The sequence below is a fragment of the Poeciliopsis prolifica genome, unplaced genomic scaffold, assembly GCF_027474105.1.
Source record: "Poeciliopsis prolifica strain line A6 unplaced genomic scaffold, Auburn_PproV2 SCAFFOLD015, whole genome shotgun sequence".
Classification (NCBI taxonomy): Eukaryota; Metazoa; Chordata; class Actinopteri; order Cyprinodontiformes; family Poeciliidae; genus Poeciliopsis; species Poeciliopsis prolifica.
In genome coordinates this window covers 6,704,832-6,724,864 of record NW_026562390.1, presented here as the reverse complement: position 1 = coordinate 6,724,864, position 20,033 = coordinate 6,704,832, and the positions used below count along the sequence as shown (strand labels likewise).

The following is a 20,033-nucleotide window of genomic DNA, read 5'->3' as shown; positions in this document are numbered from 1 at the left end:
CTTCCAGAAGTCGGAGTTCTGCTCATTTTTTATCCACAGCTTGAATCACACATTTTGCAGCTCCTAAGAGACAAGCAGACAATAAGAAGCAACACTTGAGGCATGACTTGACACCTTTAAATAGATAATCCTCCCACAAGTTTGCCCCATTTGACCCAATCTCCCGCGCTGAGCAGGGTTTCGTTTGACAGGCTACGTGTCATCATCTGGTGAGCTCAGGTTTCCTCCCATCCATCTTGTTTCCTTCTCCTCAGACAAAATCCTGTACCTCCATCCTCTCTGTTGTTGCGCCTCTAAAAAAGCCCGACACGCACATGTGCGCGCACATGGTAGGATGACTGGCAGCTGTGGCTGTGTGCTGATGGTGTTGAATGCTGGAGATGTCACCGGATACTCACCGGAGACTCTCCCATCAGCGGCTCCGTGCTGAGGAAGACTGACAGCTCCAATCACTAAACCACCGTTTGCTGAAGCTCTTACAGAGTCGTGCCAATTATTGCCCATATCCTTAACTCATAATGACACAGTAAGGGTCAGGTGTCATTGTCAGGGTGTCGCATTAGTAATGAGGGTGAATATCTTTGGGTCCATAATAAAAGTATATTAATACACGACACATAAACAAACAACATTAGCCTCTGTTTTACACTTTGGAACGGCCCTCTGCTAATTCTCCAGTTCAAAATAATGTGTCTTTCTAAATGTCTGACAAGATACCAAACCAGTGAGGATCACAACAAGTTTTTCTTTTTGATAAATACCAAGACATTCATTGTTCTGGAGATCTGTTTCGTTATTTTCTTCAAATTCATTGAAAGATTACTTTGACAGACAATCTGACACAGTTCAGCCATCTTGCTGCTTAGGAAGTCGATGTCTTGAAAAAAATTTGCATTAGACAAGAGATTCAGTACTTCCCAAGTTTATTTTCAGTTTGTCAAGCATATTTTTTGTCAGCAACAGTGACAAACGAACCTGATTCTTCATCATCAGCGGCTTCTGTTCACCACAACCTCAACACATGTCACAACTTTGATGAATTAATAGATTCTGTGAACAGATCACTTCGTTAAATTATAGGCAGCATCGTAAAACAGTCTTTTTTAAAACCCCTTTTTGTAAAAAAACAAAACAAAATAAAAATTATATTTACACAGAAAAAAAAAACAACAACCCTTGAACACTACATTTGTCAAAACGGCATTAATGGAAACAACCAAATCAAATCTGGAAAGAAATATGAATCTTAACAGGGTAGATGCGCCCAAAGTAACCCTCACACACAGGCAGCTCAAAAGATATATAGATGTTTATATATATTCATATATATATATATATATGTGTGTGTGTGTGTGTGTATTCAACCATATATATTCTGTATATATGCTTCTTTACAAAAAGCAAGTTTACTCTTCCTATGAGTAAATACATTCTACATGACAATCACTACAGCAACAGTGTACATTCCCAAAAGAAATGTTTTGATCACTTTTATCAGGAGGAGCTTCAACAATCAGCGGACCAGAAAGTATGCAACGACATGCTCATTGGGACTGCAGTATTGTGTGCATATGTGTGAAACAGCCACGCCGTCATCCTCTGACACAGATGCACCTACACACACTCAGGGTTCAACCATGAGTTCAGCAGTCAGCTTGCTTTGCTACATTCATCGAAACATGAGACAGGAGAGGCAGACAGATCTTCACAATGCATTCTGTTTTAATGCAGCAAACCGCTTGCTTTCAGAGGTTAAGTATGGGAGATTTTTCTTACAAAAAGGTTTAAGATTCTCCGTCGGGTCTACTGCACAATATTCAGGCCTTTTCAAACGAGGCGCACACACACCTCCAAACTGTGCATATGACTCCTAGGAGACATGCAGATTGGTCAGAATTACGCAACAAAGCCTTTGGAAGTCTTTGGTGTCTGGATTAAACCTGTCCTCGAGGAAAAAAAAAAGAACAGTTTTACCAAAGATTAGAAATAAATGAGCTCCAAGCAGAAGGTAAAAGAAAAGTCCCTCCTGAAAACTAAACTACTGAACATTTCACAGCATCTAAAACCTTTTGTGTGTGTTGTTAGGAAGCCAGAACTCCTCCCTCTCCCCTCCCAGCAGAGACCTATTATGTACAGTGCTACAGACAGCCCCTCATAAAGCACCATGATAATAAATGGAGCAGGTGGGGGATGTGTTTTCTCAGCTGAACATGGCTCAAATCCTCAAGAACAAACAAGGTTCAATCACGTGTGACTCACACTGCACACGCACATATGTAATCAACAAAGCAGAGGGGATATCACATCATGTATGTGTGCTTGGTTTTTAAAAGCTGACATATTTACATTTGATTGCAAGTGTGCTTGGGTGTGTTTGCCTGTTGCATACGTCTGTGTGTGTGTGTGTGTGTGTGTGTGTGTCTGTCAGGTGGCCCTGAGTACAATGCGCAGGTGTATTGCTCATGTGCAATTTGTGCTTTCTTAAAATATCTGTTGAAACGCGAATAAATGTTTGGAAAACCTTCACTTCAGCTGACGAAACAGGACCAGCACTTCACACATAACACTGTCTTACATGAAGAGTCCGAATCTGTGTCAAAGAATGGAGATTAGTCATTTTCTGTTGGTTGCATGATTACACACGCCTGCCAAGAAAAATATCAGTAGTACATATGGATCATTGAAAATATTATTTTTCTACATGATTGCGATGGATATTTGCTTTTTTTATTTATTTATTTTTGTTTGGGAAACCACTAAGACATCACAATATATAATATCAGAATATTCAATCAACCTGGAAAATAGACTCATTCATTATTAAATTGATATTGATAATGCAAAACAGGGCTCAAGTCTTTGAAAAACTGCTTTTTCTTTTGCCTCAAGTTTGAAACGATCTCAGCATTGAAAGTGGTCTTGCTCAACATATTTTGAAGTTCTTTCAAAGTTTCCCTTTGGACTGTAGCTGCTGTTTCGCTCATTTTCTGTCCACAACAGCTCACTTTGCAACCTTTACTTGTACTCCTGTTTGTGCAACCTATTAGGAAGGTAAATACAAACAAATTAACTGTAACTTGAAGCCAATGAGCACCAACAGCTAATGAGATTCATTAATCATGAGTCCCATGAAGCATCACTAGGCTGTTTTTCAAAAGAAAAGGATGAAGTGTTGACTGACTTGTTCTACTGGCATCTATAGTTAGAAATAACAAATCAAACTCGACCATGCTATAGTTCCAAGTTAGAAAATTATTAAACAAGCTGGTGGCCAAACAAACTAATGACATTTTGTGTTTTCACTGTAGTTGGGGTAGAAAATTTACATTCTGACTTGTGGGGACCTTGCTCTTACCCATATTGACTCAAAACTTTGATATAGAAAATTCCTAATAAGAATGAAACTGCAGCCTTCAAATAATGCACTGCTAAAAAAAAGAGGATTTATTTTGTCTTTTTGCAAATTGACACCACAACAAATTACTCCAAATCCTCTCATTTAAAATGGTCAGGAAAATGATTATGATTGAAAAAACGTATGAAAGATTTGAAAACGTCTGCGTAGAGTTTAAAGTTGGGTCTTGGCTAAACTATGTGTTGACAGAACACAGTATGCTTTAAGTTTAGGATCTATTTATTCCATGACCAAGTTTGTCTTTGTTGTGCACAAAGCAGCCAAAGTCCAAATAAAGAACTTCATCATGTCTGATGAGACATTGCTTCAAGACAAAACAAAGCTTAAAAATGTCTCTCTCCATGGAGGCAAAATGTAATGAATGATGGATGACTCAAGACTTTTGCCCAGGCCTGCAGACTGTAACCCAGTTTTACTGTTCCACATATTTCACCATTACTCCGCTCTTAACAAGCGACACACATTGGGACCTCTGCCTTCTGCAGCGTATTAACGCCTCTTTGACTGTGAATGGGCCTTGTTCTGGACCTGCCCCCTCTGGACCACCCGTGCCACTTTCAGGTCGGCCATGTTTGTCTGAGCTCTCGCTCCGCTGCCTGTCCTCTGCGCACGGCGGCCGTACAGCCGGGCGCAGCGAGAGGACGGGGTCAGCAGTCAGGGTGACTCCTCCTACGTGTCTGTTCGCTCTGAGGGGAAATGAAAAGGTTGCTCACTGAGGTATGACTGTCTGCCTTATTAATGAGGGCCATCTGGGGAGAGAGTGCAGAGGCAGAGAGAGGAGGCAGAAAAACTCAGCTGACAGGGAAGGTCTGTTCTAACACAACCCAGTGTTACAGCATGCATGTAAAGTCGCCACAGGAGCAAAGCAGAACTACAGGGTCTCAATCAGAGGTGATTATCTCAAATATTTTCTATATAATTAATCAATATCACGAGTCAGCGGATCATGCTTTCCCTTCAGGAGTCGGGATCTGCGTGATTATGCACGTTACAAAAATCCAGCTTTAACAATAAGGACTTGACTTGTTGTTTTGAAAAATTAACTTTCAAAGCTTATCGACTTTTTCTCAGATGTCATTCCTGATTAATTTAAGCTCCACAAATCAAAGCGGTGCCCAGTTCAGAGTGAGTAACAGGAGAATCAAAGCCATCTGAAGCACATTCCCTTCGATTTTTCCCTTTGCTGACTGACACCTGGTTTCTTTTAAAGGATGGAAAGGAGAAACAATGCGGGTGAAGAGCTCTGCGAAAGCTGTGAACGCCACCACCTTCCCAAGAGGAGCCGACCACAGACTTGCTGATTCTGGTTTAGCATAAAATAACAACCAAAATAACGTCTTTTTTATTGAACTTTGTGTTCTGCAGGATCTATAAATGCATGTCCATTCAAATCCCCTCAGACACTAGATTACTCATAAAACACAACTGAATATGCAGGGACTGAATCGCGACCTTTACTTCAATAAAAAAAACAAAATAAAACAAGGATCTGAAACTGACAGCTTTGGTGTCAAATTAGGGTTCTGTGAAATAGTTATTAGTAGTCAATATATTACTTGAGGAAGAAAGCAGACAAAAAGTTGCTGGATATGGGGAATTCTCACTGGAAAGTCAAGTTAACAACAGATTTAAAGAATATTGTTTATGATTGGTTCCACCAATCATAAACAACTCAAACCTTTCCCATCACTTGCCTTTTACATTCAGCAGGTAAGAGGCAAAATATCCCATACATAAGTCAACAGTTCGCAAAAAAGCCAGAACAGAGAGCAACAAGTCATTCAAACATGCACACATGCACCTAAGTTAGAGTTGCCAATGAACCAAACTATCCACTGATAGTTTTGGACTATCAGTGGAGGCTGGAAAAACAGGCAAACTTCCCAAAGTGACGTCCTGACCAAGATTCAACTAAAGTCAAAGTGCCTACCCATTGTGACACATGCGTGTAACCTATGCTGAAAAACATGTAGAGCATATCGTACCTGTTTAAATCATGCCAAAGTAATGCAGAGGAAACGTCCTAAAGTTGGTCTTAATAAAAAAACCGCTCCCTGTTTCCACCATTAGTTTCTGCTGCCTAGACACATACTGACTACTGATAACTCCACAGAACCCCACCTCAGAAAAATCTGCAAATTAGACCAAATTCACAAAAAGTTTTAACAGTTTCTTCACTGATTTTTCTTCTTGATAGTAAAAACCAAACACTGTTTCAACGCCCACATGTTAACGTAAGGCAACGCAAGTTTAGAAGAGATTGAATTGGACTTGAATCTTTAATCAAAGCTTCAGCAAAACGTTACGGCACTCAAAAACGGCCAAGTGCTGCCTGCGGTTCTCATTGAATAGTTCCTCTGTTCTATATCTGTAATTAGCTCTGCCAGTAGCTTGTGCTGTATGTGCAGTTAAGCTTTTTCTGCATTGCCGCCAGCCAACAGGGAAGAGCTGCAAAGATGATAACTTAGGAGTGTGTGAGAAGCCAGCTGTGCTTTTGGACCCTGTAAGGCGAATGAGACGGAGCTCACGATTGTTCTGTTGGTTGATGGTTGCGTGTCCGTGAATGGCAGCGGGGGAAGAGAGCGGACATTAGAGCAAACACATACATTAAACGCACATTCAAAGAGTGCTCATAACAACGGTGTTCCCTGCCAGCAGTGAGACTATAAAATGTGCTTTCTGACAGGCAAAAGGTGTGTGTGTGTGTGTGTTTTATTTTTTTTTTCCGAGTTGTGTGTACAGCAGGGCACGCCTCTTGTCCGGGGGCTGTGTAAACACACCACAGGTGGCAGAGAGCGTGCTCAGAAAGCCTCAGATAGACATCAAAGACAGAGAAAAGGAGTAAGGAAAGTAGGAAGCATTAATATTCTACTAGCACGGGTTAATAAGAATACCAAAGATAATGCATTTTCTAGAACTAGCTTCAATTGCTCAGTGTATATAAAACTGGAAGAAAAGCTATGCTGTGATGTTACAGTTACATTTCACTTTATAATTCTAAAATATTTTATAACAATTATTTGACTTTATAGAGTATTTACATAAGTACATCATTATATATTAATGTTATTTTCATCAACACGTCGTTATAGAAATACACCATAGGTATATGTGTATATAGTCATGTTATAGTCACACATACACACACGTACACTGAATATACAATCAGAATCAGCTATTGCAATGCTGTTGAGTAAAACCTCCGTGGGACATTCACATCTTCTCAAGTAGCTTAGAGACGAGTTCAGGTGTATTGCTGTACGAAAAGACCAAAGTTCAAGCCTACTCTTGCACGTTTCTCGTAAAATCCGAGTATTGCTTTGCGTAAATTTTGCTCTCCTCTGAGGAGGATAATCTGGGCGGCGAGAGAAAAGAAAAGCAGCGGCTCTCTTGTGAGCAGGTAGGGCCGTTTTCTCTGACCGAACCGAAGACTGCTCCGAGTCTGCGAGCCAATCGTTCCGTCGGACTGGACGGAGTAAAAGGCGACCTCGTTCAGACCGACAGGCAAACAAAACAGGTGGACGAGTGTGCAGCCAGGTGTCCAGTGGGCAGAGACAGAAAAAAGAAAAAAAAGAGTGTGATGAGTGGCGCCCAACAGCTTCCTGCCTTTAGAAGTCAGAGAAGAGATCCTGCGGACCGAGGTGAATGATAAAAGGAGCGATGGTACGCGGCTGGTAGAAAGGATTGTCAATGAACAGACCACCTGCAGTGATGAAGAGCAGAGACAGAGAGGAGATGTGCTGATTAGAGCAAGACTTCCCATAATGACTGTTCATTCAGCCATTTTATTTAGCAGAAAAATGACGAATATTTACTCTTCATAACACTCTGTACTCTATTTTGTAAAACCAATGAACTACATTTACAATGATAATACACCAAAAAATAAGAAAAAGTTGAAATTTTTGTTCTTGACTTTAGTAAATGCACATTAAAAACTCTACACCCAAAAAAACTTGAAAATTCGGTGGAAGAGTGAAACCATTTTGTTTGACACCCACTTCATATATATCTATGCTACTTTCTTATCTCATCATGTTTGTCTGTATATTTTACAATATGCTTTTGTGGATCCAACTGTAAAAAAATAAAATAAACCATATTTCTGTCTTGCCACATACACACTGTATTCCAAATTATTATGCAAGTGATATTTTATCAGATTTTCTTAATTGGTCAGTATAAGTTTCAAGTCATGAACTATTACAGTAGAAATCAAATTTTACTAATCAAAGCTTCCTATGAGAACTGTATTTTTTTCAAAAATAAAAAACTCAAAATGCACTGTTCCAAATTGTTATGCACAGCAGATTTTCTAAACATTTTATGAATTATAAAGAACTGCAAACTGATATTTCAATCAAAAACATCTTAACAGGCTGAGTTACATGTCAACATCGGATCACTTCTTTGGTATCATCTGCATAATTCTTGCATCCATTGAGCTGCTGTTTTGATATGAACTGCATTCCACCCTCAGATCTTCTGCTTGAGGAAACTCCAGAGGTTCTTTGAGGTCAGCTTGAGATGGTTCATTGTCATGCATGAAGATGATTTTGCTACTGAAGGTACGGCTCTTCTTTTTGAACCATGAAAGAAAGTGATCAGTCAGAAAGTCCATGTACTTTGCTGAGGTCATTTTCACACCTTCGGGGACCAATGATTCTCCCCGACCAATGATTCTCTGCCCATGATTTCGGCCCAAAGCATGACTCCACCACCTCCTTGCTGACATCACAGCTGTGTGGGGATGTGGTGGCATCCCGATCCACTACTGCGGCCATCTGGACCATCCAGAGTTGCACAGCAGTCATCGGTGAACAAATCTGTTTGAAAATTAATCATGTACAACTGGACCCACTGCCACCGTGGGTCCAGTTGTACATGGAAAAGACATGAACAAATTCTTCTGTTCTCTGAACTTCAACCTCTAAATACTAAAAAACAAGAAACAGAAGTAAAAATATCTTCAACCATGTCGATAGAAAGGACAATTCAAATGAAAGCAACTATTTATAACCTCATGGAGCTCAACCAACCGTTGGACAAAACACTGAATCTTCATCCGCCGGCCATGCTTCAGCTGTTAGTCGTGGAGTCGGCATCGTTGTGTGTGTGGGGTGTGTTATCCCCCGCTGGCTGGATGAACCAGACGTGGTGAAGAGCCAACATAACAGTGTCTTGACTGGCGCTGACTTATGGCTGCGATTTAAATTTACTTTTAAAGTTAGGTGGTCTTACAGTGAGATCACTTCTCGTTAAAGATGTCCTGATATCAGTCCAGTGATAAACATTTACAGAAAGGAGACACCAATGATCACAAACATTGTGAAGCGTGGCTCTTTTTCCTGCATTTGGTTTTATGATTTACGTTAAGTTCAGATGTTTTCATGTGGAAAAAAAAAAACGTCAAAGCTTTATAAACATATTTATGACTCTGTGCAGAAAATTCAACATAAACAATGCAAATGACTTAAACAGAGATGAGATTGAGCAGATGAGGGCAAGGCAGAAGATCTTCCAAGAACACTGCGAATTCATCGATTGTCTTCAGACCTTTTTCTCCCAAGATCTATGAGCTGCAGGTCAAAAGGATGTATTGAGCAGAGCTGATTTACATGAAAAGATCAGCATCACATCTGAGTAAAAGAAGGAGACCAGGATTCATAGGTGCTCATACAAATGCTTTGAGGTGCATAACTTGCAAAAAAAAAGGTGAATCCTCTCCTATTTTGAAGTGAAACTGCTGTAAGAAACATGAATCAAAAGCCTTCAGATCAGATACAGAACAGGAACTGTTCAGCTTAATTTGAGCTTAACTTTATTACATTTTCAGCATCTTAGGTACACTCTTATACATCCTTCACACAGCTCACATTCTTACTTCCTTTATACACAGAAAATGTGACTTAATTTGTTGTGGAAGGATTTCATCTCCTTAGCAAAGAATTAACAAAATAATAAAAAGCTCATACAGGTATTTATATATAATTTAGACTCAAAGACTGAGGTAACAATTCACAGTACAAATCCTTCAAGTTTTTTTTTTTAAACATTTAAGAACCTGCAGAATTTAAGTTTAAAAAGTTTTTAAACAGTTAGAAAACAAAACAAACAAAAAACTCTTATACAAATCTTCAGCTCATTTTTATCCAAATCCCATAATAAAGGGAGTAAAAAAAAAAAAAAAAAAAAAAAAAGCAAATACAAAAAGCCAAACAGACTGAGATTCCCTTCTAAAAAAAATGAAATAAAAAGCTTGCTGCATTTGGTATGTGTGTCTCCTGTACTAAAAAAAGTGGTAGTGAGGGACGGGGTAGGCGGGCACTTTCATGACAGGCAACAGAAGCATTCTCTTGGGCAAACCTAGAGGGGAGACATGAGAAGAGCATAGCTCTGCATGAGTGCTGGGCAACAAAACAAACAAACAAACAAACAAACAAACAAAAAACAAAAAAACCCCAAAAGTCTCCATGCTCACTGTAGCACACACTATGCTGTGAGTATGTTCAACAAACACCTGGCAGCTCGCAGGCAGTCCTCCCAGATGGAAGGGGTGTTAGGGTGTGAAAGCAAGCAGGAATGTTTGTGCACAAGGTGACAGAGCTCATTAGTGGTTAAACGAGCCAAGAACGAAGAAGAGGGGAGAGAAGTGGAAGAAAGAGAACATAATAGACTCTTAGATATATGTGGAAAAAGATATTTTGTTAAACCATTTAATTTTACGGCTTCTATTGTTGAGATCTGAAACATGGTGACTTACAAAAAAAAAAAAAAAAAAAAACAAAGCTGAGGAATTTAGCCTCATTTAATGTAGTGCAGAGTTTTGATTCCTATTCCCCACTTGTTGCTGCACACTGTCACTCAGCTGTGTTTAGAAGTATAAGAGTTGAACGGGACAGGTGTCATGGTTTCTACTGTATAGAGCACAAAAGACAATATTAAACTCCAAAAGGATATTTAATGTTCAACTGTTATGACATTGAGCCTAATCTGGTACTTAATCTGACAGTGATGCAGATTTAAATTTCATATTTAAAGATTTAAATCCACCAGATTTGTAAGTTTTCAACTGCCAATACCAATGTTTATTAGATAATTGTTAAAAAAAAACTATTATCTAAGTAGATCAAAGTGCAGCATCCTAATTTTTTTCCTGGCCTTCTAGTCACTAATAGTTCATATTAAGAACAGAGGTGAATTTAAACCATCTGTGAAAGAGGAATTACTGTCAAACAGGGTTTTACAAAAGTTTTTAAAACAAACATTAAATGTTTGCTTAGTTCACCTTTCACGACTACAGATCTCAACAACATTGCAATGAACAAATACTTTTGTAAAAAGAAAAATGATAGAAAAAGATTTAAAAAAGAGCAAAAGACTGACGTGAAGGAGAGCTGAAGAGTTTGCACTGTCATGTAGTGAAAACCAGCATCACAATCTGTGTTCAGAGTTAGTTTGATCTAAAACCTCCGAAGCCGCAAAGCAAAGGCTGAAAACAGTGAAGACAAAAGAAGAGTTTTTCATTCTACTTTGGGATGAAAATGTTTGTGACTAACGTTCGTTATTGATTTCTTAAATTATGTCTGTAAGACTTTTTGTTGGTCAATTTCTTTACTTGGTGAAAAAAATAATAATAAAGAGGAGTGTAAGACAAAAACATAAACACACCAACCAGTAATGTGGAAAAAACAAACAAACAAAACAAAAAACCGCATTATACCCAAATAGAAACATTTCATCACACAGTTCCTTCTGTTTATACTAGTAGATCCTAAACATATAAACTTTATTTGTTTACATGACTTTACAAGTTCTAATGGCTTCCTGGAGCTTTACACAGTTTCGGTAGTTGTAGTCCATGAAATGCACACAGAATTCAGAAAAGATGATCCAGTATTATATTTGTATTTATTCCCATTTATTATCCTTACATTTAATGTTTTTTTGTTGACAAAAGTAAAACACTGAATATCATTTAGGCAGCATGTGCCACACAAGTGCGCCAATAAATACAGACTCAGCTGTCGCAATAACCTGCACAAACTGCAAATTCCAGGGAAATGATACTCTTGCCACACGAGCCCTCACTCCACCTCGTACAAACACAAAAAAACTGAGCATTGCTTCATGTTCAGGGCTGCTGGATTCTCAAGGGATTGTACTAAATGCCTGCCGGAGGCCTCAGACCAGCTTCTCTTAGCACATAGAGCCCTTTGACATGCACGGCTGTAAAAAGTCCAGAGAGGCCTCTGAACGCTACACGAGTGTACACAACCTGAACAAGGCTGGGTCTGTTAAGGTAAATACGACCGTGTGAATCGGGGGCACAGATGGAGAGGACTAATGATGGTGAAGGTCAATGTATAAATTTGAGAAGATCTAAGTGACCAGCAGTCAGCGGGGGGGAGACATGAAGCAACAGCAAACTTTCTGTGATCTGCTAATCTTAGTAAGAAAGAGGAGAATGGTGCAGACTGTGCATCCAGTTATTGTGTTAGATGTGGCAGGCGTACAAAACTGCTGTCTGCTATTTTCTGTTTTCATTAAAGAAACATGAGTGCAAAGGAGAGTAAATAAAGTTTTAGACAATAGAAGTGTGGAGCAGGAGAGTCATTAACAGCACAAACAGATCCATGGCAGGAAATGCAAAGAAATTAAGCTCTGCATATTAATGAAGGTAAGCTTAAAAACCCACATCCGTTTACAGTAGAACTACATTTAAGAAATGGAAATAATCTGATGCAAGAAGAGTTAAAGTGTTGGCAGATGCAGCATCCAGTGCTGCATCATTATTCTACCCAGATGTGGTTAGGCAGGGATGGAGGTTGCACATGGGGGAAGAGAGAGCAGAAAAGAGGCAAGATGAAGCACATACCGTATGCAGGAGCAGCTGCTGCAGCCGGGCTGTAGCCGTACGGTGTGCTGAAGCCTGTTGAGGAGAGGTTACAGGGTCTAATTCAATCCTGTGCTGGTTTGAGTCCAAGCTAAGCCTCCTACCAGGTTCAGTTATGAACTCTACAGACGTGGCCAAAAGTTGCAGGACTGGCAGATGTTTTTTTTTTTTCTTTTTACAAAGTTTACTGCTGCAGAGTTAGATCTGTTTGTTCAAATGGTATACTCAATTCTAATTATTTTTTTAGAGGCTTTCATTGAAAAATTCATTGAAGTATTTATAAGGTAAGAGTTACTTTATTGTACCTGAAAGAAATTCATGGAGGTGCAGGTGTAAACAACAACAAAGTGACATGAATATATGAAATTGGAAATTATTATTCAATGACATCTAACTGAGGCAGAAAAATTCTGAAACTCTGAAGCAACATCTTGAACTGGTTTGCGTCTCCCTTACCCGGTGTGACGTATCCAGGTGCAGCAGCACTGACGAAGGCTCCTCTCGCCAGCGCCGCTCTTCCTCTTCCTCTTGCTACCTGTGCTGCTACTGCCGAGGCCGCCGCCGCTGCCGCCAGCGCTCCTTTAGTCTAAACATCAAAATGCTCGAGTGTGAGTGTGACACCAGAAACCCTTGAGCTTCTGTTGATATTCAGTGCCTTGAAAAGCATCAAAACCCATTGATCCTTTTTGCAGTTGCCTCGTTATAGGCTACCTTCATTATTGTGATTTTATATGACGCATCAACAAAATATAGTGAATAATTTTGGAAAAGAATGGATACATAGATCGCAACATTTTTTAACAAATAAGACAATTTGACAATCATGCACCATTTGTGTTTGTCTATCAGATGAAATCCCAAAAAAATACTTTGAAATTTTCAAAAGGGCACTTTATGAAATAAAGCAGCATACAGGTTTAAAGAGATGTGAAAACAAGCCGGTATTGATTGGCTTAACTTGTGAAAACAAATCAAACCATTTTATTGATTCCAGCTGGCTGAACAGCATGGACAAATTGTCTTGTCTTGTTTACATCTCACCATTTCTGACTTTCAAAGCTTACACAGAAAGAATGGCCTGGCTGTTTTGTTGTTGAATCTCAGATTGAACAGGTTGCCCTCAGTGTCTGGCATGCAGTGAAATGCGTGTCTCATTACCGGAGGCAGGATCTTTTTCTTTTTGTTTGCAGCTGCGTTGGGACCAGAGAAGAGTTTTTCCAGGGCTGCCAAAGCAGCGCTGGCCTTTGCTACCTTTTTGTTGGGGCCAGCCCCACGAAACTTCTGCCCATCGACCTCCACCTAAAAACACACACACCGAGAAAATCCTCAGAATCTCAGGTGAAGAAATGCTGAACGATTACTTTCACATAAAAGAAGTGCTGCATACTAGTCATTTTATAGTCTTACTTTGTGGAAATCGTTCTTTTTTTTTGTTACATCCATTAAAAATGGCTAAATAAATGTGACTAAACTGTACGTCTGTTTATTTGTCACCAGTGACTCAGGCGGTAAGATTCGCTGAGTGGACAGCTTGTTTAGTGATGCCCCGCTGTCAAGTAGACCTGCTAATCAATCAGCAGAGCGATGGAGCAGCCAGGCGCGTTGGAAAACAACCCACCCTGCAGAGATCAGGCCCGCCTCAGGAACCACACCGACTGATTGGGTGTGCTGGCTGATCAGGCTGCATCTGATTGTGTGTTTCTGCCCCTTTGTGAGTCTTCCTTCACCGTGGGAGTACACGCATGACAAAAGCACTTCCGCAGATGTTTTCGTCCACACGTTCTCACCTCCATCACAAAGCGTTTGTCGTGGCTGCCTCCACTCTCAGAGATCAGCTCGTATTTGAGGCCTCGTCGCTTCTCGTTCAGCTCCATTACAGGATTCTTCCCGCTTGCTGTCAGGATGGGACCCTGAGTTCGCACCTTGGTGACGAAAAGGATAAATTAATAGGAGCTGACTTTACGGCTTTGTTCGAAAACACCACCGAAAGTAAACCTGGGAGACGGAGTGTAACATGCAAAGGAAGTCGCTAAGAAGTGAGGGGAGCATGACAGAGAAAAACCTAACAACAGTACAGAAACCGCAATACTTTTTTTTTTCTTCCTGCATTTGCAACGCTGTATTTCAGTCAATGCTTTTCACTTTTTAATCTCAGAAAAAAATTGCATTTGAACTGGGTGGACAGTTCATTTTCAAAATCCTTACCTCCAGCGTGTTGGAACCATCTGAGGAGTGTGTTGGGTTATTGCTAGAGTGTGAGGATGTCTCACTCTTCCCCTCGCTGTCAGACTTCTCATCTGAGCTCATGGGGTCCAGATCCGAGTCGAAACCTGTCGGGTAGCCCATCGCCTGGAGAACCTTGGGTGCGAAAAAACAAAAATGAAGACAATGGGAAAAAAAATCTGTGTCAAATTTATTTTATCAAGACTTAAAGAGCCATAGAGCACAGAAAGGAAATAAGATTTGTATGATACCAATTGTGCAATAGAGTGAAAAACACTCCAGTGTTACAATAGAAACAATGCAAAAGCTGTATGGAGTCATATAGCCTTCCTGCTTTTAACGCCCAAAAGAACAACAAATTATAGAAGAGAGAAAAGATAGAAGAAGGACAAAAAGAGTTTCTGCTTGCAGTTGGTGATTGTGTCAAAGCTGCTGAGCCAGTCACTTTTGTCTGGGTGGCAGTGAGATGGAATAAGAGATGGAAAAGACAAAGCCTGAAAAAGAAAAGCAGTGAGCGAGAGGGAGAATAGAAAAAGGTGAAAAGACGGAGAGAAAGAGCCTTTTGGGAAGTGAGTGGATGGCGGATTATCCCTGCTCTGTGGACTTGAGAGCCTTTTTGTTCACAAGCACTTTCGGATTACAAGGATTTGCCCACACCCATTATTTCTCACACAAACATTAACACTAACATCTCTGTTAATAAATAAAGGTCTTACAGCTGCTAATGCCATTTACACACATTTTTATTCAATTGTTAAAGGTTTGATATGTATAAGTTTCATACCATCCTAAATTTTCTACGTTTAAGAATAAAAATTATTCTCCTTTCCGATCAGCCTTCCTAAAAATTATTACAGCTAAAACTGAAAACGAGACGGCATCTTTTTCTAAACAGTCTAAAAAATCAATCAGGCAGTCGTGCATTTTGACCTCTTTCTGTGAAAAGAGCTGGTAGACATGTTCAAGCAAAACCAGGTATTGGGTATCTTGAGATTCCCAGACTATGATGACCTGCGCTTTTGACGCAATCGACAAAACCATACAACTGTGTAAAGGTTTCGATTAATCTCCATCAATGAGTTTCTGTCTAGTTCAGGACTGATCAGACAAAAATATGTCAGATTTTGAACAAATGCAGTAGAGATTTATTAAAAAGAGTTATTTTCACCCTCCTTGAGTGATCCATATCAAAACCAGGTAATGATTAGTTTACATTTCCATCAGTGGGTATCTGTCAGGAAGCTCAGCTGCCCATTGTCCTCTCTTCACATCGTGTCCTGCGTTTTCCACCTCACCTTGACAGCAACGTGGAGCTTGGCTGTCTTCTTGGAGGAGCCGGACGCTTCGTAGACGGTTCCGTCCACATCCACAGACATGGTGAAGACCGGGGCGTGGACTGGCCCCGACTGGGACAGCAGGCGGTACTGCAGCCCGGGCCGGATCTGGTTCAAGCGCATCAGGGCGTTCATTGGCTGGTTGGAGTCTATGGCTTTACTGTCGAGGACTGCGGCAATTACAGATGGAAGATTTCCACATTAAAAAGGAGATTTAATAATGGTTTGTCAAGCTGCAGCAATTAGACCAACTTAAAATGTTCAGATAATGTACTGATCAATCATATTCTTTAATGCATTTCACTCTAGCCAGCAGTTTGTACCATTATTACAGATGACTTCATTTTTCTACTCCTCATTAGATCACTGTATCCTCTCACTGTTGCAAGAAAGAGTGAAGGATGATTGGGAGTCAAGCTAAAATGTTAGCAATCAATAGTATTGATTTGCCTCCAGGGAGGGAGACGAGAACAGAAAAGTGGAAGGAAATAAAGACGTTTCATAGAGAAGTGAGACTTTCCTGTGAAACAAAACGGTTCTTAATTTGAAATTTTATTGTGCATTAAAGGTTTGTAAAATACATCTCTCTGATTGCAAAGATTCCTAAATATAATTGACGAAAACGATTGATCATAATACAGAGTTCACTGCCTCACCTTTTCTAAGGTTCCTCTTCATCTTCTTAATGAGGTCCTTGTCATCCATCGTTCCATCTTCATACGGCCTCTTTAGCCCTAAACCTAAAAGGTGGAAGACACAGAAGCAGCGCAAGCTAAAAATCGATCTCTAACATTTGTTTTGAGACTATCTATACGAAGGTACAAAGGCGTGACAGCGAGACAGGGAGGCAATGTCAGGAAAAAATAAACAGCGAGCCAAGAACGAGATGGATAAACGCGCAGATAAGATAAACAGAACTGACAGGCGGCCCAGAAAACAGTCAAACAATGAGGAAGACATGCAATACGAGCCCTTCTGCCACTTGCACCTTAATCTGTAAATGCCTCTGGAATTTTCCATGTCAGCGACATGAGATATCAAAAGCCCCAAAGTCGATTTTTCATTAGAATCGTTTTGGAAATGGGCCAGTTCAATATCTTCTGAGATTTCTGTGAGTTTTCCTCTGATAAGAGAAGGAGCAGAAGAAATATTCCTGCACAGCTACTGCAATTTCAGCATACAAATATTTACAAATTATTACAAAACATCAGATTTTTTTTAATTAGGGGTTTTCTTAGTAGACCAGTAAAGTAGGAGGTAAGTATGAAGTGAAAGGCATTGCGTTGCATCACCAATCATAGGAACATGTACCAGACTGAATTTTCAGCTCATTCCCTTTAGCTGAACAGCTCCAGCTCAGTCCAATTCATTCATGTTTGTCTTATTTAGAGACAACATGTCTCATTGAGAGCTGAACAAATTGCTTTAAATTTAGCTCGTCTGACGTTTGGGATATTTTCTCTGCTCATTTATCCGCTCATCTGCATGTGATGCGAATGCGCTGTTAAGACGCTTCTCTTTCACTAACGGCAATTTGGTAGCATAACTTATTTTACCACGCTGCAATAAACAGTGTGAGTACACTAACGACATGTGACAGCATGTTAGCTAATGCTAAAGCAGCAAGATAAATGTCAGTCACTTAGGCAACCATTAAGAGTTTAATGGCAACCATTGAAGTGAAAGGGACTTAATACAAATTCAGGAAATACTTATTTTTATTCTGAAAGGAAATGAAAAACTATTTCCTCTTTTCTTTTCTCTAGTCAAGGATGAAATGCTTTGTGCTGATTTATTAATATATTGAAGCTTGGCGCACTGAATTAGCAAAAAAAAAAAAAAAAAAAGATTTGAATACTTTTCCAAGGTATTGGGAAGCAATTTCATCAACTCAGGTCAGAAGAAGGTGGAGGTAACACAACAGAAAGTTCAGTAGTTTTATGTTGCTTCATTTATCAGCTTTACTGATGCTGTACCAGTGGTTGTGTTTACAAACCCATCCAGTACGAGTAAAAGATTTCTATGTAAGGGGAAAACATTTGACATTTCATGGGCTGACCCAATATACTGGATCACGGTGCAGTAAGACTTCTAAATAATAAAAATGTCAAACCAATAAACGCTGAAAGACACACTAAGAAAGGGAGATGAAAAAAATAATATATCTATGTGCTCTGGCAAAAACCTTAAAGACAGAATATGTGGATGAAAGCCAGAGTCACATGGGGTGACAGAAAGGAGAAAAGGAGAGGAGGCAGGTCGGTAGGCAGGCATGGGAGATGGGTACACACCTTCTTTATCAGACCAAGGATATTTCTGTGATGGTTTATTTGAGGGAAGAGGCTCCATCTCTAACACCTTGTAGATCTGTCCGAATGCCATGAGTCTGAGAGCATGCTGTCGAATGCAAAGCACAGCAGACATAAGGGGTGGGTGGGAGGAGCTGTGAAAATGGATCAGATCTAATTAAAACACATTTCACAGGAAAACATAGTTTAGGGTTCTCAAACTGCACAATTAGGCAAGTAGTCCAGCGGTTTATTGTGTGTCCTGATTATTTATTACAACATTTCTGCTCCAAGTGCTTCTTTCTGTCAGAAAATGAGGTATAAAACCCAAATAAAGGAAACTTTGGGAAAATATACTAAGCTAAATTGCTGAACATCCATCTTACATAACCAATCAATCAATCAATCAATCAATCAATCAATCAATCAATCAATCAATCAATCAATCAATCAATCAATCAATCAATCAATCAATCTTCTGGCCGTTCCTTTAGACATCTGCCCATCCATCCTTCCCTTTCAGTCACTTTGTTCACAATAACTGCTTTTATAAAGACAAGATATTTGATTGTTATAATTACAAAATAAAAATAGGCTTTTCCAATAATTTTTTGAAGAGTATAAATGTTATTTTTTTTTTAGTTAAAATATAAATGAAGCTTCAAAAAATGATGCAACTTTTCCATTATTTTATTGCCCCTTCAGAGATGAATGGGTTGGTTGAAAAAAAGAGGTATGAATCATTTTGAGTTTTCCTCTTTTTTGTGTGCCAGGAAAATAGTTCTCTGCCACTGATTCTGATTTTATTTAGACATCCAACACCATAAATATAAGAGCCGGAAATGACTCGGTCACTAAGTTGATAGTCATGAATAACTATCCTTTTTAAAAATTCTTGAAATCGGCAGACGTGCATCCCGCAAATAAATATTCATTGTTTTAACGTATGTAGCAAAAGATGATCAAACTGCAGGCAGCAGATCAGATTAATTAAATCCATCAAGAAGGTAGGACGTGTCAGATATTCATGAAGCCTGGCGTGGCTCATTGACAGAACAGCTCCCTTACTCCTCCTATCTGCTCTTGTATCTGCCTCCACACAATTATCCCCATTGACATTCCAGCCTCGTTCTGGCTGCCTTCAAAGGAAATGGACTGCAGGATTCACTAAGCCATGCGGCTCAGAGGCTGCCCTACTCAGTCGAGCGTGTGTGTGTGTGAAGAAAGCCGTGCCCCCCCCCCCACACACACACACACACACACACACACACACACACACACACACAGCCACTGTCCTCGGGGTGTCGGAGATGGATTTATGGCTTGCAATGCCAACAGTTTCCCACACCAATCTTTAAGATGCAGCACCACACAGGCCCAGTTTTATTTGTGTGTGCGTGTGTGTGCATCCACAGCGTAAACTTAGGGTGATACTGAGGTCTGCCTGTCTGGTAATTGTCGCGTTGCTTTCTTATTCCCAGAGTATAAGAACTTAGGGCCAGTATGGCTAAAGGATAACAATGCTGTCAGCAAGCTGTGGTTTGTGTGAGCGTACCTGCGCGCCGTAGGTGATGGCCTCGGCCTCCTGGTCTGTCATGTCGGCAAGAGTGTCTGTAGGCTCTTTCTCACATGGGTCATGTAAACCTGGACCACCTAAAGAAAAAGGAAAAAGATACACATGTCTAGATTAAAAAGAAACAGTCTTTTTAATCATTTTATAGTGTACCACAACCTGCTTTGATTTACATTTTGATCAACTTTTTTTTACTTCTACTGCAAACTTTAACCAGGACTCTTTCAAGTTATTCTACTTTTCAGAATTAGTTTTTTAGTTCCTTTTTCACTTCTTTTTTTCCCAACAAATATGAGATATGACT

At 39.9% G+C, this 20,033-nt stretch overlaps 1 protein-coding gene across 8 annotated transcripts in view; it reads right to left on the bottom strand.

The window, feature by feature from the left end:
- Nucleotides 1–906: 906 nt before the first annotated feature.
- The window catches only part of strbp (spermatid perinuclear RNA binding protein), an 81,598-nt gene continuing 62,471 nt past the window's right edge, over nucleotides 907–20,033 (bottom strand). For 6 of the 8 annotated variants that reach the window (XM_055040306.1, XM_055040309.1, XM_055040304.1 and 3 more), the window contains 10 exons: nucleotides 19,712–19,809; nucleotides 18,160–18,265; nucleotides 16,525–16,608; nucleotides 15,830–16,038; nucleotides 14,517–14,669; nucleotides 14,099–14,233; nucleotides 13,470–13,610; nucleotides 12,768–12,897; nucleotides 12,294–12,347; nucleotides 907–7,118 (listed from right to left, as the gene is read on the bottom strand). In XM_055040306.1, coding sequence (XP_054896281.1) covers nucleotides 7,024–7,118; nucleotides 12,294–12,347; nucleotides 12,768–12,897; nucleotides 13,470–13,610; nucleotides 14,099–14,233; nucleotides 14,517–14,669; nucleotides 15,830–16,038; nucleotides 16,525–16,608; nucleotides 18,160–18,265; nucleotides 19,712–19,809 — 1,205 coding nt within the window. In that variant the 3' untranslated portion in view covers nucleotides 907–7,023. Of the gene's footprint in view, nucleotides 7,119–9,219; nucleotides 9,782–12,293; nucleotides 12,348–12,767; nucleotides 13,611–14,098; nucleotides 14,234–14,516; nucleotides 14,670–15,829; nucleotides 16,039–16,524; nucleotides 16,609–18,159; nucleotides 18,266–19,711; nucleotides 19,810–20,033 lie in introns of those variants that run through there. The other 2 variants (XM_055040312.1, XM_055040313.1) reach the window with 2 other exon arrangements.